At 34.9% G+C, this 18,817-nt stretch overlaps 1 protein-coding gene across 1 annotated transcript in view; it reads left to right on the top strand.

Annotated features, from left to right (window-relative positions):
- Positions 1-18,817, top strand: part of CNTLN (centlein, centrosomal protein) — a 197,384-nt gene that overhangs the window by 161,549 nt on the left and 17,018 nt on the right. Inside the window, exons 18-22 of the mRNA XM_010568763.1 lie at positions 1,127-1,291; positions 4,421-4,518; positions 6,235-6,361; positions 7,984-8,121; positions 8,478-8,663. Of these exons, the coding sequence (XP_010567065.1) occupies positions 1,127-1,291; positions 4,421-4,518; positions 6,235-6,361; positions 7,984-8,121; positions 8,478-8,663 (714 nt within the window). The remainder of the gene's footprint in view (positions 1-1,126; positions 1,292-4,420; positions 4,519-6,234; positions 6,362-7,983; positions 8,122-8,477; positions 8,664-18,817) is intronic.

Below are 18,817 nucleotides of genomic sequence, written 5' to 3'. Positions count from 1 at the left end.
TAGTACTGTAGTTACCCTCTTAAGAAGCAGAGAGTTGTTAGGCCATTGGTGGCTTTCAACTGACTACAGATTCGTGGAAGTTAACTAGCGTGAAGATTATTTCAGTTCCCCTTTTCACAGAACAACATTCAATGTTATTTAAATTAAAACAAATATTTTATTTAAAAGATAAGCTCTATAAGGAGTACTGTGAAATATATTGTTACAAAGATTGAGTAAGTCTTGTCAGTTGTCAATCAAGTGCAACAAGACTGAGAGTTTGTTTGCATGTTATTTATTTGAACTAAATCCCTAACAAGCTTCGTCTGCTAATTGGACTTAGCATTTATGTTGCTAAATGAGAAGCGTTTTGGCTGCAGCGTAGGGTGGTAAGACCTACCCAGTGGAATAAACAACTAACATCTGTTATCCTGTCCTGCTCCAGCTTGGCTTTTACCACTTAAGTACCTCAGCCTTAGAGTCAAGGTTATGGAATATGTGGTTCTCTGGCTATGGTGCATATATGTGAAAGGGAAGAAATAACACAACATGAGTAAAGACCAGCCAACCAGAAGATATTTAGTGCAGCTGGTCCACTTTGCTTTAACCTCTACAAGCCCTACAAATATCAAAACAAAAGCCAAGAGAAGGGTGTATGTTTTATAGCAGTTGTCAACACAGCAATTCAAGTGAGCTTACAGTGGTCACCATTAAAACAGATTTGACATTTAACCACCTTTAATACGCATTGGTGTCTGAGACACCTTGGTATTTCTTCATGCTCTGTGTAGAAATAATTGCTGAATCCCAGAGAGGCTCTAGGTAAACAGGTTTCAACAGTAACTACTGTTACAGTTTTGTATGATAATTTTTGCCTATCATGGTAAAAATAGAAATGTGTACAGTGAAAATTGAATTAGCTTGCCTTTTAAAAAAATTCCTTGTTTTTAATGTTAGTTGATTTCTCTTTCCTGCTGGGTTTGATCTTTGTGTGGGCTAAAGAATTCAACCAAACAGCTATGCAATATAATTACATATAATAATATTCTTTCATTTCTCTTGAAAGCTGAACCAGAGAAGCATCATATGATCAAGGAGAAATGTTTTTCGGATGCAGTTGTGATTGTTTCTTCTATTTGTAAAACAGGTGTTGACCTCCAACCTGGCCAAGTGGCAACAGGAGAAAGAAGATTTACAAGGAAAATTGAAGTTGAGAGAACATCTGTCTCATACTGCTGGCAAGAGTAATGCCATACCATCTCCTTCAAAGAACCCTGATTTAGAGATTAAACAGCTGCAGTGCAAACTAAAGGTGACAGAACAGATTATCTAGTGCTGAGGATAATTCGTATGAACAGTATTTCATAACTGGGTCAAGCAGATATATGTATACTCACATGCATATAATTTATCTATCTTAGCCAATGATTAGCAACTTGGGTGTTAGATAACCTTTGGTGTTAAGTATATATGTAGTCATAAGCAGGAGAATTAAAAGTTACAATTAAAACAATTCTTGCAGATCAAATAGGCTGGACAGGGAGGCTTTCTGGGTTTCACACAATGATTAAATGCATCTTGTTGGAAAGTGCTGTGGAATTACTGCAATGAGAATTGTGTTGATTCCTTGCTTCCTTTAAGAAGGAGGTAAGCAATAGCTATCTGTAAAAGGGGAGCAAAGAATTTGATCTGATGGGGCAGCTCAAGTAATGTAACAGTGTTATGTTACCTATATGTCACTACTGTTCTTGTCTTCAAAGAGACGTCATTCTTTTTGTATTTGTATTTTTGTAGATTAGCCGATAGGAAAATACTGACTTGTTGATTTCATTTTTCATTCTCCAGTGATTCTGTTATATGTGGATGATGTAGGTGCTGGACTGTATTTATCTGAGAGCTTTCTCAGGAGGTGGCCTGGCTTGAATATAATAATTCTTCCTCTCTTCTCACTGGAGGAAATATATGTGCAACAGAATGTCTTAAAGTTGGTTTTTTCCATCATTTTTGTTTAATATTTGAGGAAAAAGAAAAGGTCAAAATGGTATAGCTTCTTCCTGCTAGAAGAAATGGCACACTAGCAAGCTGGCTGCCAAAGGCTCAACTACAAGAAAAGGCCATATATGAGCGATATAGCTGGCTCTGGCTCTGAGTCCTAGATTAGCTGTACTAGCGCACAAGATGCAGGTAGTGCTCAGACCTCTTAACTGTTGATGGTAATCATGGTATTACAGATCTTGGCTATACCATACTGAATGTGTAACATCTAAATTCAGGGATTAGTAAAGGTGGGTCACATTAAGGAAGAGATGAGGGCAGCAGGGAGTAGCCCTGAAAAGGTGATAATTTGATCTACTTTAATTATGAGAAAGAGATATTGAAACCATACGTGCTGACTTCTTGAGTGTTGATTTCAGATTTGGGTTTGACTAATCTGCTTCTGTTGCTGGTGAGTGGTAATTTCTGTTAATTAGGGTTGTTCCTTTTAGATCTGTGTCCTCATTATCCAGAAACCTAGTAAATTTCTCTATGAAAATAAGAAAAATAAAAAATGAGGATTTTTTTTTTTAAATACTCTGAGTAACACTCATGCTAGAAGCCTACTTTATCTGTCTGGTACATGTGAATTGCAACATATATTGCTGAAAAATCAAAGGGTTTTTTGTTTCTGCAGCAGAAGAAACTAATATAGCAAGCATATATAAATCTGATGTCAAAAATACTAACATGACTTTTAATTCCTTCTTAAAGATATACTACATTTTTAATGTAAAAAATAAGCTATGTATGCAAAACTACATTTTAGAGTAAACACAGTCTGTGACCCCAAATGTAGATTAGTAGAGTAAATTCACTAGTTGCTGAATTGGGTGAGAGTTTGGGTGCCTTATAAGTGCCTCAAAAGCAACTTAAATCAAGTTACTGAAATTCTTAGCCTTATTTTGACCTAATAATTTTTCAAAAATTTAAGGCCTGCAAGTCATTTTTAGCAGAAGAAATTGGTAATAGTTGTCAACTATTCCTCCAGGCTATCTAGCATACTTAAAAAGGAGATACAAAGTTATTCCCCTAAATGTCTGAATGTGAAAGTAGCAAAAGCTTTATAGCTCAAAATCTCAAAATACCTGGGTTTGTTAGTTAATTTTTTTTTTCTCAGAGCTATCTTTGCAGTGTTTGTTTATGTTGTATATAAAGACTCCTTTCGTCTTTGCAAATAGGAAGAAATGTGTTAAGTGTGGGTGGTGAGTTTGGAAGCAAAATACCATAAGCATATGTCATTGCCTCTGAGCACGTGCAGAGGCCCATCTAAGTATTCAAGTTTGTATCTGGTGTGTACACCATGTAACTGGGTGCTGTGCTTCACGGTAATGAAGCTCAAGCTCAACAAACAGGTCTCAGGAATATTCTGCTACCATACATCATTTTAACAATTTTCTGGTTATACCTCACATTATAATAATAGTAAATAGACTAGACAAGTTATTAAGAACAATATTTTACATCTAACTATGCACACAAGAATATATACTCCCCTTGAGGTGCACAGAGTTATGTACAATACTCCCATTAATGTTAATAGGTGTTACAAGTCTGCACTGAGCAGAGAAATTCTCCTGAAGTATCCTTGTTTACAGCGTGTCTGATCTGTTCGCTTATTGTTTATACCTAATGAGTAAAAAGCTTTAGTACAGAGGTTGAACCTGCATGCATATATGCACACATATATGTTGTGCTTACATTTAACACGTATGTATCTTTTGGCAATACCTTTTGGAGTTCTGAAATCTCTATATGCGATATGTTTGAGCTGCCATTTTCAGCAATGGCATTCAATGCATATGCTCAGATTGCTAAGATGGCTACTTAGTTAAATTTTGTATTTTTATTTCTGTAGAGTGATTCAGTTGTTCTGTAGTTACATCTTAGGTAGATAATCTGTGTGTTTGCATGGAGGAATTGAAGCTTTATTTTACTTCCTACTATATACAATGAGGAAAGGCCAACAACTGTGTAATTCTCCTTCACTGGAATTACACATGCCTGAAAGTTAGGAAGATAGAAGTAGAAGTATACCATTCAAGGATGTAGTTCAGATGAAGATCCAATTTTATTTCTGTTTTGTTCCCTTTTCAGCTGACCATGCTATGCAAGAGAAAGTATGGTCCTGATAGGTGCACTGGGCTTGCAGGTATCTTGGGGGGAACATCTGTTAATCATACATTCTTAGAGCAATGGAAAAGTACTGATTTTGATCATATTTTCCAAGGAATGTACTTCTGCTTAAGTGTTGCTAGAAAGTAAGAATGCTCCTTTTGTGCCAATTTCTAAGAATATTCATAAACCACATGGAAGTTTACACAGCTAATTATTTCGAACAAATTCACTGTTGACTGCAATAATACTCAGTCTGCTTTATTTATGTTTTAATACTTTTTCAATGTAGAGTTCAAATAATGAAATCACTAAGCAATCGGCCACCATTAAGTCACTAAAAAAAGAAGTCCAGGAAAAAGAAGAACGGATTCGGGCACTACACGCTAAGTATGTTCACTCTTCTATCCATTGTGTTTGGTGCCACCCAGTGGCAGCTGTATAATTAACCGTTCTTAAATGGATTTTGTAAGAGAAAGTTTTATTCTTCTTTTTATTGCAGTCTTGCAGACTGTTACAGGGGATTTTTTTTTGAAACTGGAGCAGTACATGCTAAAATTGCATTTTGTTTCAAGTGATGAGTGATTAGCTAGCTACAGTATCTGTATTGCAATAAGAATACCTTAAATCAAAACTCAGACTCTAGAGTAGAATGTTTCATCCTTGATGTAAGCCTAAATGAATTCCTCAGCACTGTTAAACATAGTCTTTCAAATACAGTAATTCTTTGCCTAGGGGCTAAGAGACATGTCAAGGTTCAGATGCTCAAACAAGATTAAAAATCCAGTCTTACACTCATAAAAAGTTCAAAAGGACAGTCTTATTTGTTTTTATTTGAATTGATTAAGGTTTTCTACTCATTTTGAAATTCACATGTATAGTTGTGAAGTATGCAACTGAGATTTTTATTCTACCTTCTTGAACTCGTATAATACTGTTCTTCCATTACATTACTATATAAACATAAGCTATTATTGTATTGCTTGCCTGTCCCAGAGTTTCACTCCTCTAACCATTCTAATCTTTTTATTTGTAGAAAGAATGCAGTTTAGTTATCTGAAATCAGTTCATTTCAAAAATGGAGAACTCTTAAAATTGTTAAATTGTGTACATTGTGTATTTTCTGTTTCAAAGGGAAACCGAATTTTTCCACCATAAATTTTAAAATAGATACTGGTTATCATACTTCCTTCATAAAATAGATACTGTTTTTTCACAAACTGTAAGATATAATCACCAAAATAACATTAATAGTATAAATGTGAAATAGATGGAAGAAATTTTAAGATGCACTGTTGTCCTGGGTTTTTTTAATGTTATTGACATGGTATCAACAATGTTGTATTCCTAAATATATTACCATCATTCATTTTGTTTTCACTAAAAAAAAAAATTAAAAAATCCAGAAGTCTGAACATTTCAGGTACTGCTTAATATTTAAAATATTAATTTGTATCATAATGGTGGAGGCATTGTATAAGGCATAATTTTCTCACTGAACAGAGATTACATTGTAGAACATGAGAGTTTCTTTTTGTGAGAAGTTTCTGAAAAATGCTGATGTTATTTCTAGGTTTTGCAGTTTTAAAGAATTGTTATCCTATCTGACATATTATAGGCTAGAGATTTTTTCATGTATTTCTGTGTATTAGTTGGTTGAAAGGAGACTTCCCCCTTCCACTTCCTTTTGAAAATAATTTTGTACAAAATAGTGTTTGAGTGATACCTGCTTGAGACATCAAAGAAAGTTAAGTAATTAAATTTTGTGTGTTCAACAGGTTTTTTGCCTTTTTCTGATAATAGCTTAAGAAGAATTACTATGATTTCAGATCAGACAAGTTGCAGCATAAACCACAGCAAAAAGCAGATCACAAATAAATTGCATATTTAGAAATAGGTCTGTTTAATAAGAGACTTGAAACTGGTTTTAATGGTTGAGAATAGGGTAAATTGCACGAATAACATCAGTTTTTATTTAAAAAAGTATTCTAAAATTACAGGAGTGATAGTTTGTCTACTGCATTTATACTTTTTAGTTGTTTAAAATAGTTGCATATTAACAATATTTTCTAACAGTGACATGCAGTGTGACTTCTTCCCTTCTAGGATTTCTCGATTGGAGAGGGACCTTAATATGAAAAGACATTTGGTAGAAGACTTAAGGTCTCGTCTAAAAGCAAATCAAGAAAATGAGAAAACCTCTAATGAAACATTAGAAAGTCTTGAGAGAAAGGTACTTCTTTCTTGCTATTGATAGTTCTAGGAGAAGCAAAAGCTGGTGGATTTACAGAAGTTATTTCAACACGCTGTACATACTAAATCAATATATTGCTTTAAGCAAACAACATACAGTTAATTTAAGGGTATAATTCCCTACACTGTGATTTGTATGAAATCAGTATATGGTGATAGCTTGGACGGATTCAGCATAATTTAATGTATGTTCGTAAGAGGTATAATTAAATATTAAAGTATTCAGAACACTGAATTGCAAGGATATGCTGTAAGTAGTGAGATTTAGTTTTATTCACTGTAAGTTCATAAAATACAGTAGACCTGAAACGAGGGTTATTTTACGTGACATGCTAATGAAGTCCATGCACTCTCCTGGCTATCGTAGTTAAATGCTTTAGTATGTTAATCTGTTTTCTACTGCAATGTTACGAATGATTCACAGTTCTTAGCTTAATGTAATTCTGTCTGTGTAGGTAGAGCTTAATTTCTATAGCAAATTATTTTCTCCTGCAAAATTCTAGGATGATTTCACTGAAGCAAGGAGAACTTGTATATGTTTTGGCATCTTTCTATATTATCCAAGCAATGTATTGCACTTTGGCCTTTAATACCAGAAAAAGATTATGATATTTTGTTGTCTGTGAGGTTATGCAGCATCTGACCCTGAAATTAACAATTTACCAATTTGCTTCTGTTTTCCTAGAATGTGGATACTTGCTGAGTATCAAAAGTGCTATCTCTGCTTGCAGTCATATAGCACTTTCAGCTCTAGGGAGAGCTACTGTCTTACCCTCCATGCCAAAGATAAGGTGTTATTAAGAAATCCGCAGCCAGAGAGTGGGAGCATAAGTAAGCCGGGGAGCTAAAGTATGGAATGAGAAAAATACCTCGTTCTGGTTTTAGGTGAAAGATTTAGAATGGAATTATGTACTTTACTGCTGTTCTTTGGGTATTTTAAGCACTGCATTTCTCAGATTCTAGAAGATCAAATTCCATACATTAATTTGATTATTCCATGTGGAAAATCAACGTGATAAATGCTACATTATCTTCAGCAGAAGATCAAAGAAATTCCCTGTTTCTTGATATTGTCAGGAAAACTTTGTGATTAATAATGTCAGGAGAGCTGAATGATTTTCTAGGAGCATTGGTCTATTTCATTTTACCCCAAATCAGTGTTTGCATTGTATGGCAAAATGATAATAATTATCTAAGAGGCTTTATAGGCTATTAACTTGTACACAGTTATAATTTTCTCAGCTGAGTTTTAATTAATGTTTTTACCTCTGATAGAAGAAATTAGTGGACGTTGTGGTTTGCTCCCTTTTACATGCACCATAACAGTAAAATATATATAAACAAATGGCTCTGCAAATGAAGAGCTTTTCTTTACACTTAATACAGGTCAAAACTTTATGTAACAAGATTGTGTGCAAACTGATCTCTATTGGGTAAGCAGGAGAGATTTATTAAAGTCTGTAATTTCAGAAAAAGGTACTTTAATCAAATTATTTACATAGTACAGGTATGTTTATACCATATAGGTAAGCTTAGTTTTGATTTTAATTTCTAAGTTTTATATCTTAATAGTCAGTTGCTCTTGGCCTTTCATTATTTCAGGTAAAGGCACTGGCTGAAGACTGTTCAAACAAAAAAACTTCCATTGACTCACTGAAACAAAGACTTAATGTAGCTACAAAAGAGAAGTCTCAGTATGAGCAGATGTATCACAAGGCTAAAGATGAGTTGGAGAAAAAGGTATGTTAGAGTTGTGACAGCTCCACTGTGGAACTTTCATATCTCACTTTCAAATGAAAAGTTGCAAGGTCATCAGCTTAGACTTTTTAAATACAGAAAGGGAAAAAAGAGCAGAATTATAGTAATGTGTTTCTCTAATTTAGTCACGTCACTGAAATTTAGATGCCAAAACATCTGTAATGACTGAAAATGAAATTACTTTCTCCCATGAAATTACATTTTATGTGTTGCAAGTAGAGTGTTCTGTGATGTTAACCATTGCGTGCGAGGTTGGTTTGTTCGTTCGTTTGTGGTCTACCATACCTGCCTATCAGCTTTTATCATATCACTGCTGTTTCTCTGTGGATGTATTTCAGGAGCTCAAGCTTACCAGCCTAGAGAGCAAAATGATTGAGACCGAATGTGCCATGACTGAACTTGAGACTACTGCATCTCAACAACTACATGGCTTGGCTAAACAGAGCGGACACGCTTTGGAGACCCTACAGAAGAAGCTGCTGCTTACCAATGACAAAATAGAAGAGTTCATGACATTTGTGAAGGTTTGTGTTTTGATTTCCTTTTGAGTGTTCACCTAAATAAAGGTATTCTTGAGTGAAAGCAAAATGTAACAGATTAAATGAGGCTAATCTTTGGTGCATTCCCTGTTCTGGAACAATCTTTGAAGTTCCTGCACTGGCCTGGTGTCAGCTCTGGACTGGTCTAAACAGGGAAAAAGAGTCTCTCTCTAGGTGTCTGTCCTAGACTTCTGAAGACTTCTATAATTTTTATTGGTCACCTTTTTGTATATGGCTGCCATGTACTTCTTCCCAAGAAAAAGTGCTTAGTTGTATAGCAGATTACTCTGCAGAAGAAAATTTCCCAACCCATTTAAGAAAATAATTTGTATCTGTTGATTAGTGTGAATTATCTGATTTTCTACATGCATGTGCTTTTTATGGCAGAAATATTAAATAAGGAAGCCTCTATATTGCAAAATTGAAAGCAGTTTTAAAAGCAGTATGTAGAATATTGTTTTCTTATTTTGGTTAAATACTTAACAATCTGCTACAGTGCATCACGCAATAATACTGTGTCTATGGTGTTATACAGATCGCTTTATCATACTACTTCAGTGTGAACTTCTACAGAGTGGACTAATCTGTGTTTTGTAACTTAGTATTTGAAATATATATATTATTTATTTTTCTGAAATATCCACTATGTAACTAAGAATTGTAATGCCTAATCAGTATATATCTAGCTTGAATTTAGCATATATACTATATACTTACTTTCAGACAAGGTCATATCTTACTAACCCATGAAACAGATCCACTTCTCTACTGTTCTTGGGTTTCTGTAGAGATGAGCTGGTTTCAGATATGTTTGAGCAAGTCTGATAGCAGGCGAGGTAAAGAGCAGTGGTATTTTGATGCACTGTAAAAAGAATGCATATATATATCTTTCATGAATAACTTTCCACTGTGGATTGAAATTTAGTAACTTAATTACTTGTGCATTCTACCTTCTTTCTGTCATCATCAGATTAGCAAGTCAATATATGATGGTTTTCAGATGTCTGGTATTGGCCTGGAACCATCCCATGTTCAGTTCAGTTGTAAAATTCACATCAACTTCACTATGAAAAAAGACTGAACAGTGTTGAATGCACTTTAAAATCCTAAATTCAAAGAATTTATAAGCTAAAATATCTAAGGTGAAAATGACGATTGATTTTCATGAAAAAAAATGTGCCTGTTAGTTAAAAAGAAGGGTTACTTTATTTTTTAAGTTTGTGATTAAAATAAAAGCTATCTTCTGTTTGCCTTGTTTTGTAACCCTTGGAAAAGTGGTATAAATCTGATCACTGTGCCTTGTGTTTCAGAAACATCTTGCCTGTTCTTGAACAAACTGTTCTTTTTCATGGGGGAAATGTGCTTTCTTCTAATACAGAATGCTTCCTCTAAGAGGAAGAAATAAGTGTTCTTTCCACAGCTGCATGCTTATTTTTGTATAAGTAAGGGAAAGTCTGAATTAATCTAATGTATTATCTATTTTTTTAAATTAAATATTCCTATGTCATTGATGATAGAGAGATGAAATTCAGTCTCCATTCAGGCTGCTATGAATTTTGGAATTACTTCATTGAATAAACTGCAGTAGAAATTATAGACAAAGGAGACAAACAAGTGTTCCTACTGTCAATACTTTACATACCTCCATAATGAAAAGTCTGTCAAAAATTAGATAATGAGAAAGTAAAAGATCTGGTCTCAAAAGTAGCTGTAATGAGGAAAATCACCTATTAGCAACCATTATGATACTTCATTCATTGTTGAATAAGATGACTGCTTCTCTGTTAGTTACCATGAATATTCATTAGCATTTACATGGTCATACTGTATGTGAAAAGAATGTTAATATGTAGTTTCTCTATAAATGAAAGTAATATTTAGCTAATAAAGCTAAATATGTAGTTTCTCCCCAGCATAAAAGAATATGCATGCATATTTCAAGTAGTGTTTTTGCTGACTACTGTTCCTCTGCACAAAGATTTTTTTAAAATAAAGGTGCTGTCTCTAAGTCAAATATTGATGAACGGGGAGTTCCTCAGTAGACTGCTTTGTTTAGCTAGGTACTAAATATTTATGGAAAAAAAAGTTCTCTGAAATCTGGTTTTATTCACAGTGTATTGCTGTAAAAAAATACAGTTGAAAATCCGTGGCTTTTCAGTGGAATTTTGTAGTATATCAAGTAAATCCTGTTAAAATACCTCTTACATATCTGATGCTATAACCTGAATAGGAAGATTGAGGTGGCACAATAGGTAGCAGTACTCTTTTCCTGTACCAGCTCTTCCTTTGAAGTCTGGTCTGTCTCATTTGTGCTCTCTCCTTCCAGGTAGCTGTCAGTTTTCCCCTGACCTTGATTCTTACTCAAGTTTCAGTAACTCAGATAAGTTTTTCTGTATACAGATCAAGTTTAAAGTGTCTCTTGCTTAACCTGTTTTACATATTTGTATGACCCTCTTATCTTTGACTGCTATTCTGATCGCTTCACAAGCCTCACTTGTTTTTCTGAGTGCAAGTGTAATCTCCTCATGAATCAACGGAATGTTACTTTTTCTGGCCGTTCCATGTCTCTCATGACATTATATAGTTCTTCTTTTAATATACAACAATTAAATAATTTCAGTGTTGCTAATTAATAGTTACAGCTAATAATAGGACAACAGAGGAACTTCAGAGAAAAGAGTGTGTCTCTTTCTGTTTATAGCAGACACTTTTACTTGCCTTTAGAGTTATTGATAACTCAGAACCACAGGATCTTGAATCCATTTTGATCAATATACCACATTACAAAACCTGGCAGACAGGTTTCCGGTAGAAGTCTGGTATATACCACTGGATCAAATTAGATTATCTGATGAGTTACTGCTTAAGTGCATATTTGTAATGTACAATAAAGCATTGCATTGCTATGGGGAGCCCAGTTTGGGACAGTTATGCAACTAAAATTGCTAGATTGTAAAATCTGGTAATAGTTTCTAAAAATGGTGGAAGAAATAATTATAAACAAAAGTTGCTGTATCCAATATGTTGTAAATCATTACTGGACTTATTTTTGTTGGAGTGTGGTATAAGCATCAGGTGTGATGTCCTAAACCACATTCAGTGGCAACAAACAGGGCATCTAAAACAGTTTGACTGGGAGCAGCTTATTTCTCCAGAGCTGTTATGACTGACAGACAGAGGCTGGTAGAAAATATGAATAAAAATTGTGCACTGTAACAGTTTATTAAGTAACCAAAAAAACACAGTTCCATAAGTAGAGGGTAGCTCCGTATAAATATCTTTTTTCAGTGTGATAGGAAAGATAACACAATATTTAGAAATAAAAAGGCAATATAAAGGAAGTGGAAAATGGATTATAGATAATAAACTGAAAATATGAGCAGCAATAGAGTATAGAGGCTAAAGAAATCAAGAGGAAATCTGTGCATAGCAAGGCCAAGAACAATAGTAAATGGGCAGGATTTAAAAATGTACTAATAATAAGATAGATATTACAGGGTGGATATGACCCATTATTAGATAAAACAACTCTGTAACTGTGTAAAGTTAGAAGTCTTGTATGAATATTTCTGGTTTGTATCTGGAAGGAAGTAGGCTGATGTTACATGAAAATGATGAAACATTCCCAGTCTATTAGTAGCCAGTGGAGGATTTTAAACAATTTCTAGAAAAAAGTAGTATTTTTAAATGGAGAACTTACAACTTTATAGGACTGGTTAGGGAATTTTTCTCTCGATGATCCTCATTTTCAATAAGTGTTCAAAGTAAGTGTATATATACTGTAACACTGCCATGAGCCTAAAAGAATGGTAATATTGAGTCAATATTCAGAAAGGGCAGTCAGGATAGGTATTTTAGGTCAGTTAGTCTGACCTCATTTCTGGCTAAAATAATGAAAATCTGATATGAAATTCAATTATTAAAGTATTAAAGCATCAGAGTATAGTTATACTTAGAATGGCTTTATGGAAAGTAAGTTGTATTGAATAAATCTGATTTCTGCAAGGCAGTTCAAGTCAGTTGATAAAGTTTACTATTCATTTTAATAAACTGTTTTTAGGATGTCTGATCTATCACTGAGAAGTTCAGATGAAAAATGTAGGCAATGCAACATCAATAATATGTTAAATGGATTAAAAATGGCCTGTGCAGTTGATCTGAAAAGTAATTCATGAAATTTAGGTGTTTCTAGGTTTCTGTAAAGATCAGAGCTAAACTTGATTATTAAACATTTTCACAGAATTAGATATCAAATCCTGATAAAATTTTTCAATGGCATTTATGAAGACTGATAAATAATAATGAAAGTAAGTCTGTAACTATAATGTAAGCTAGGCCCAATAAAACATTTTTATTACAGAAGAACACAAACTACTTTTAAGAGGGACCAGGTGGCTGTGAGAGTATTTTAGATGCCTTTTATAAAGCTACATGTTTTCATGCCATCCAGCTTCCATCAGCACCATAAATTCTCTTTGAACCACACATCCAATTTCTATAGTGTACCATTGTTCAGCATTTTCTGTAACATGTATTGCACTATTGGTTCCTGAGGTGGAGCTTGCCAGTTATGTGCAGCACAGCAACCAGGGCAAAATGTTCTTTGTTGTGTTTGTAGTACCTGTGACAACACATGCAGAAAATGGCCATTGGACAAAGTTAAAAAACTGCTATTAGACTACTTGACTGGATGTCTACCAAGCATAGGGTACAGCATACTAGTTTACTATGAAACTGTCCAAAATCCTGCAGGAATTCTGTTTTCCTGCATTTCTATACTTCTTTTTTTTTGTAAGCTCACCTACACTTTGACTGTATATTGCTGTTACGGACCCTTGTAAGCTCCAGACTCAGTAGTGTTGTTTATCTCATTCAACTTGTACATCAGCAAAACTCGTTTTTAGAAATTAATCTGCAGTGATGATGTCTGCCTGAGCATGAAAATATCAGAACTTTTCTGACTTTGAGGAAGATGTTTTGAAGTTTTAATAAGGTTCCTATATTCAGCTGTGGCTGCAATAAATAGGTGATGGTGGCTGAATGCTTCAAAGTCATCTGAGTGCATTTCTCACTTCCATAATGCCTCTGTGATTTGGGGCTTGTGTGCCCTCCACAGAGGATACCCACCGAAGCACAGTTCACATCTGGTCTGTTTTGGCATTGTTCTTGATATGTCTCCAGTATAACCATCTGATAGAATTAACTGCCAAAATCAAGACGCATGGCAGTTTAGTTGGCAAGCTTAGTGGATCTACCCGGGGATCTAACACTCTCTTAAGGTATCTGCCCTCATTTCTGCTACTCAGAGAAGGGCTTAAGCTAGGTGCGTTTCCCCCTTGCTCTGTTGTTTGACATACAGCTACACATGTCAGAGGCCTTATTCCACCTCTGCTTGTCCAAGTAATGTTCTGTCAGCTATTTGCCATTCAGTTAGCCTACCTTATATTCCAATATATGTCAGCCTCTCTTACCTTTCTGCAGTTTACCTTGAATCCTGGCATCAATTTTGCCATGGCATATTTTCTCACTGCTATCTTGGGCTGTAGTTTAATATGCAGGTTAAGGTAAGTTAATGCTTGTTAAAAAGTTCCACCTCTGAGTGACCCTCACTGCTCATTTCTCCCCCTATGAAACTTCCTCCCTCCTCCATTTATGAAACGTCATCATAAACACTATATGGGTCAATTGTGAGCTAGCTCATGAAAATGCAGTTAACCTTTTGAAGACCCAGAGCACCAGCTTTTGTGTACCACAGAGGGTCACAGCAGGGACAGGTTTACACGATTGCAGCCCGGAGATGCTGGGACTGCCCTTTAGTGGCAGTATTAGTTGCAAATGTCACATGAAACTTCCTGCTGTTACAAGGAATAAGTCTTAATTAATGACTCACCACTTTCATGTTAAAAATTCCTGTCATTTGGCAAATTCCTGTTATTTACCGTTGTTTTCTTTTTCTCTTGAACTGTTCTGTGTTGGGGAAGATAGGGCATTGCCAGGAAACATGTTCTTCTCAGAATGGCAATATGCAGATGACATCCTATTTGCTCTTTATCTCAAAATAAAAAATAAAAAAAAGAATTGGCGAAAATTAGTAGTTGGGTTGGGAGGCTCAAATATTTGGGAAATATTCTGTTGTTTTTTATCAGTTCCTTTCCAACACAAGAGCAACACAAGTACACTGGTACTGCCTGTACCTCTAGCTACAAAGTCAGTTCTTTGGATAGAAGTAAATCCTTGCAGGGGACTCTCAGAATTCTCCAGTTATGGTGAGACAGTAAGAAATATACTTCATAGGATGTTTCCATTGGTGAATGTATTCTTAAACCCTGTGGATTTAGGTTTTTTGGCAGTACTACTGCTCCAACCTCTTCCAGGCCCAGCGTGTGCAGAACATGCTTTTTATATGGGTACCCAGATCAGATGCGGGATGCCATTTGAATGATCATATATTTCTTCATCTACAAATGCTAAGCATAATAGGTGATTGTAAAATTTTATAATCAGCAAAAATGGACTAACTTTTTATTGAACTAGAACTAAAGTTTGCTGTGCAGCTGAAAATAGATTTATTTTGAAAAGTTACACAATTGTATATGAACCATTCCAATTTGGAAGTGTTTGACCAAACAAAGGTTTCTTCAGCAGGTCACTAGGTCATTCTGCAAACGACAGCAGATAGTATCACTTAGGTAAATCAGCACTGTCAGTTTTTATTTAAAAGTGGACACCTTTAATATGACTTCAAGTTGCTAGAAAATATTCCCCACTGGGAACACTTGAAAACCAAAAAATAAGTATATTTCATTTATTACACTCCAAACTGTCAACACTTTACCTAGAAAAGTATACCCAGAGTGATTATTTTGTATCGTATGGAGTAGATGATGAGTCCACCAATCTGTGTTCAGTCAGAATCAGCATAATATTTGGTTACAGGGATGTGTTGCAGTCTGGTGAGGATCAGTATTCTTATCTGCAGAATACACACCTTTAAGAGAAGGTGTCCTATACATAAAGTAAAATTTGTGTAACTGAAAAAAATCTTACCATTAAAAAAAATCAGGCATTTATTACTTCTTTTTAACTGTGTGTGCTGCTTCAGGAAAAAAGGAGAAACACAGCTTTTATTATGAAATACCAACCTTTCTTGGTTCTGAGGAGAAATTGGTGATAAATTAAGCTAATCTCCATCAGGATTACACTGCATCTGGGATTTAGGCAAATTGAATCAGAGGCCTGAATAGTGACAGTGAATATCTATTAGACTGTAAACAGAATAATAGGCCCTGTGAATTTTAATGAATGAAGTGAATGGCTGAAGTCTTATAGTTTACAGAAGGCATACGGTTAGTGATGCATACAGTGTGCCAGGAACTGCATATAATGTAGATGTCTTAATGGGTAAAATCTTGATTACCTAAAATGAAGAATTAATAGAAAGACTTTGAAAAGGTTTTCCTTACTCTTCTTTTTCTTTGCTTTTTAGGCTTAGAAGGATAGCACTTCACTTTGGTTTTTGACTATCATAGGTAAAGATGATGACAGATGTAGCTTAAAATACGTTGTTTTTTTTTAAATCCCCCTCTGTATTAAGAGTTTAGAGGAATTGATTTAAATGATTCAACCTATGTAACCAAATTGCAAGGTATGTCAGGTTTCTGTAGCTGTGCATGTATGTCTCCTGCAAAGTTTAGATGCATGTCTGACTTATGCAAGTGATTTTGTTAATATTAGCGTTAATTTTATTTTTCTTAGAGTGCCTGGGAACTGTTCTCATAGACTGTGACTCTCTAATAATAGATACTGTGTGAGCAGATCCAACAAACTTGAGCTAAACAGCAAACTGTCTTCACCAGCTTGCAAATAACTTCCTTTTTTGCCTCAGGAAATAAAAAAAAAAAATCTTCTAAGTTTTTCAAAGAATAAGACTGCAACAGGCTCAGCTGGGAGCTACTTGGAGACTGCCATGCACTCCCTGGAACGGTATAGATCCACCTGTGATTCCTATAAATGGCTTGGAGAGCCTGCTTTCTAAAGCTGATACTGAGCCCTGTGCGTGATCTGGAGATAGTTAGGAAGATGCCTAGTTTAAAGATAATGGCCAGTTCAGGGTCTAAAAGACAGAAATTATGTTGACTGGAAAAAGGGATAACTGGAAGACTTGGGGGATGGATGTGTGAGTACAAAGTATATAGTAAGAGCTCTGGGCTTGAAGTGATTGGAGAACTTTTTGGCAAAATGACAGGAGAAGTAGCAAAACTTGGAAAGGAGAAGGGTCTCCAGTAATGATTTATTTAAGAGTTTATGTAGAAATAATTTTTCAATGTATGTTGATCAGATTACTAAGAAAGCAAGCTGAAGCAGAGAGAACAGAAAGCACCCATATACAGAGCCTTGTGAAGTCTCCACAGTAATTTAGAAAGGTGGAAGTGAGGGGATTCCCAGCGGACCTGCAGAGAGATGGGAATTGCTCTAGGAGGATAGAATCATAAAAACCAACAAGTGACAGTATTTTAAGAAAACACAGTTGATAAGATTTATGGAATTTTTTTAAGAATATAAGGAATGTCAGAGCCGACCTCTTAAATTGGGTTTCAAACACATTTGTTTCAGCAGTGCAATGGTCTTACACAGGGCACTTGGTTTATAGTTTTTAAGCTTTGTGTGTGTTTCTGCAGAAAGACAGCATAAGCTCAGACACTGAATTGAGTATCAGGAAATCTTGGTGCTCTTCACATCTTGGTCCCTGACCTGCTATGTGACCTTTGGAGAGTTGCTTCACCTCAGTACTTCTTGGTCTGCCCTGAATATTCTTTGTTTGCCACGTCCGGTATAACTGTGCTGACTTTGTCTGCCCTAACTGTTCAGATAATAAACTATCTGAGATCCCAGGCATCTCTTACTACACGTGTGTGAAGCTCTAATCTCTGTCAGTGCCTTCTTTTTTTCTCTGTGTAAATAACTGTAATATATGATGTTTTAAAGGAATGATGCTAGTTTTGCTAGCACCTGTGTAAATCAGAGGTAATTCTGTTGAAACCAAAGAATTTACAGCAGGGAAAAAAATTAATGTAAATGAGGTAGGACTTAAATGCTGAAGTAAATAGGACTTTAAATTATTATTATTGCCCATTTCACATAAATATAATTTTAGAAACCAATATATTTTGACAGAAATATTCTGCCTGTCATCTCATGCTGATTATACATATTTCAACTCATTCTCTGCTATAAAGGAAACTATTATTTTTTTCCCTGTTATAGGTCACAAAACATGGTAATTGTGTTGAAAATTTAGCAACAGTACAATGAAAACTATGGAATGTTTGCTGATACTTAAAAAAGAAGCATCAGTCTGAAAACATTTGGGTCTACAACTTAAGTTTTTGACAGTCTTAAAGCTTAATGTACAGGAGAGATTAGATAACTGTGAAGCTGTAATATTATATATAACCAAATGTCGCTCATATCAGTATCTGCTGTATGCTCTATAAATGAGGTGCCTAGCTGATGCAGTAAGAGGGTCTTTATTCTACCTAAATTCATGTTATAAGGAACGCTATGAAAAGAGGGTTTTAAGACAAGATTTCAGACATAAATGAAAGTGTGACAGCTAAACCGTTATCAAGAGAGGATTAGAAAAGAAAAAGAGAAAATGCTGACCAGTAATACAAAACCCCCTAATTTTGAATCACAAAGGGAATTTTAAAACACAGAAGTAAACTCTTAAGTATATATTGTGTACTTCTCTACAGAAACATAAACTACATTGTAATTGGCCAGAATAAGTCCATTGCTGCATTTTTGTTTAAGTATGGTATGTTTCGAAGGCAGTGTAAAATTAAAAACTGGCCATGACTTAAGTCACTTTTCTATTTTTGTAAATAAATTGAACTATCTTTTAGAACACAACACAATGTGTTCAATTTCCTTTTCTTATAAATGTCAAATATAGGTTGAAATATTTTTTGTATTCTTCCCTATGGTTTTCTGCACCCGGAGCTGTTTAAGAAAATACAGTCAAAAGAACATTGTCAATTTTGTATTTGAAAATAAATGGTTATAAAGAAATAATTTGTTTTCAATGGTTTTGAATCAAGAAGGAATGGTATTTTGGTAGAAGATGTAGAATGAGATTG

Source organism: Haliaeetus leucocephalus, unplaced genomic scaffold (assembly GCF_000737465.1).
Source record: "Haliaeetus leucocephalus isolate CR32 unplaced genomic scaffold, Haliaeetus_leucocephalus-4.0 Scaffold254, whole genome shotgun sequence".
NCBI lineage: Eukaryota > Metazoa > Chordata > Aves > Accipitriformes > Accipitridae > Haliaeetus > Haliaeetus leucocephalus.
The sequence above is the reverse complement of the archived record's forward strand: the minus strand, read 5'-3'. Positions and strand labels throughout refer to the sequence as shown.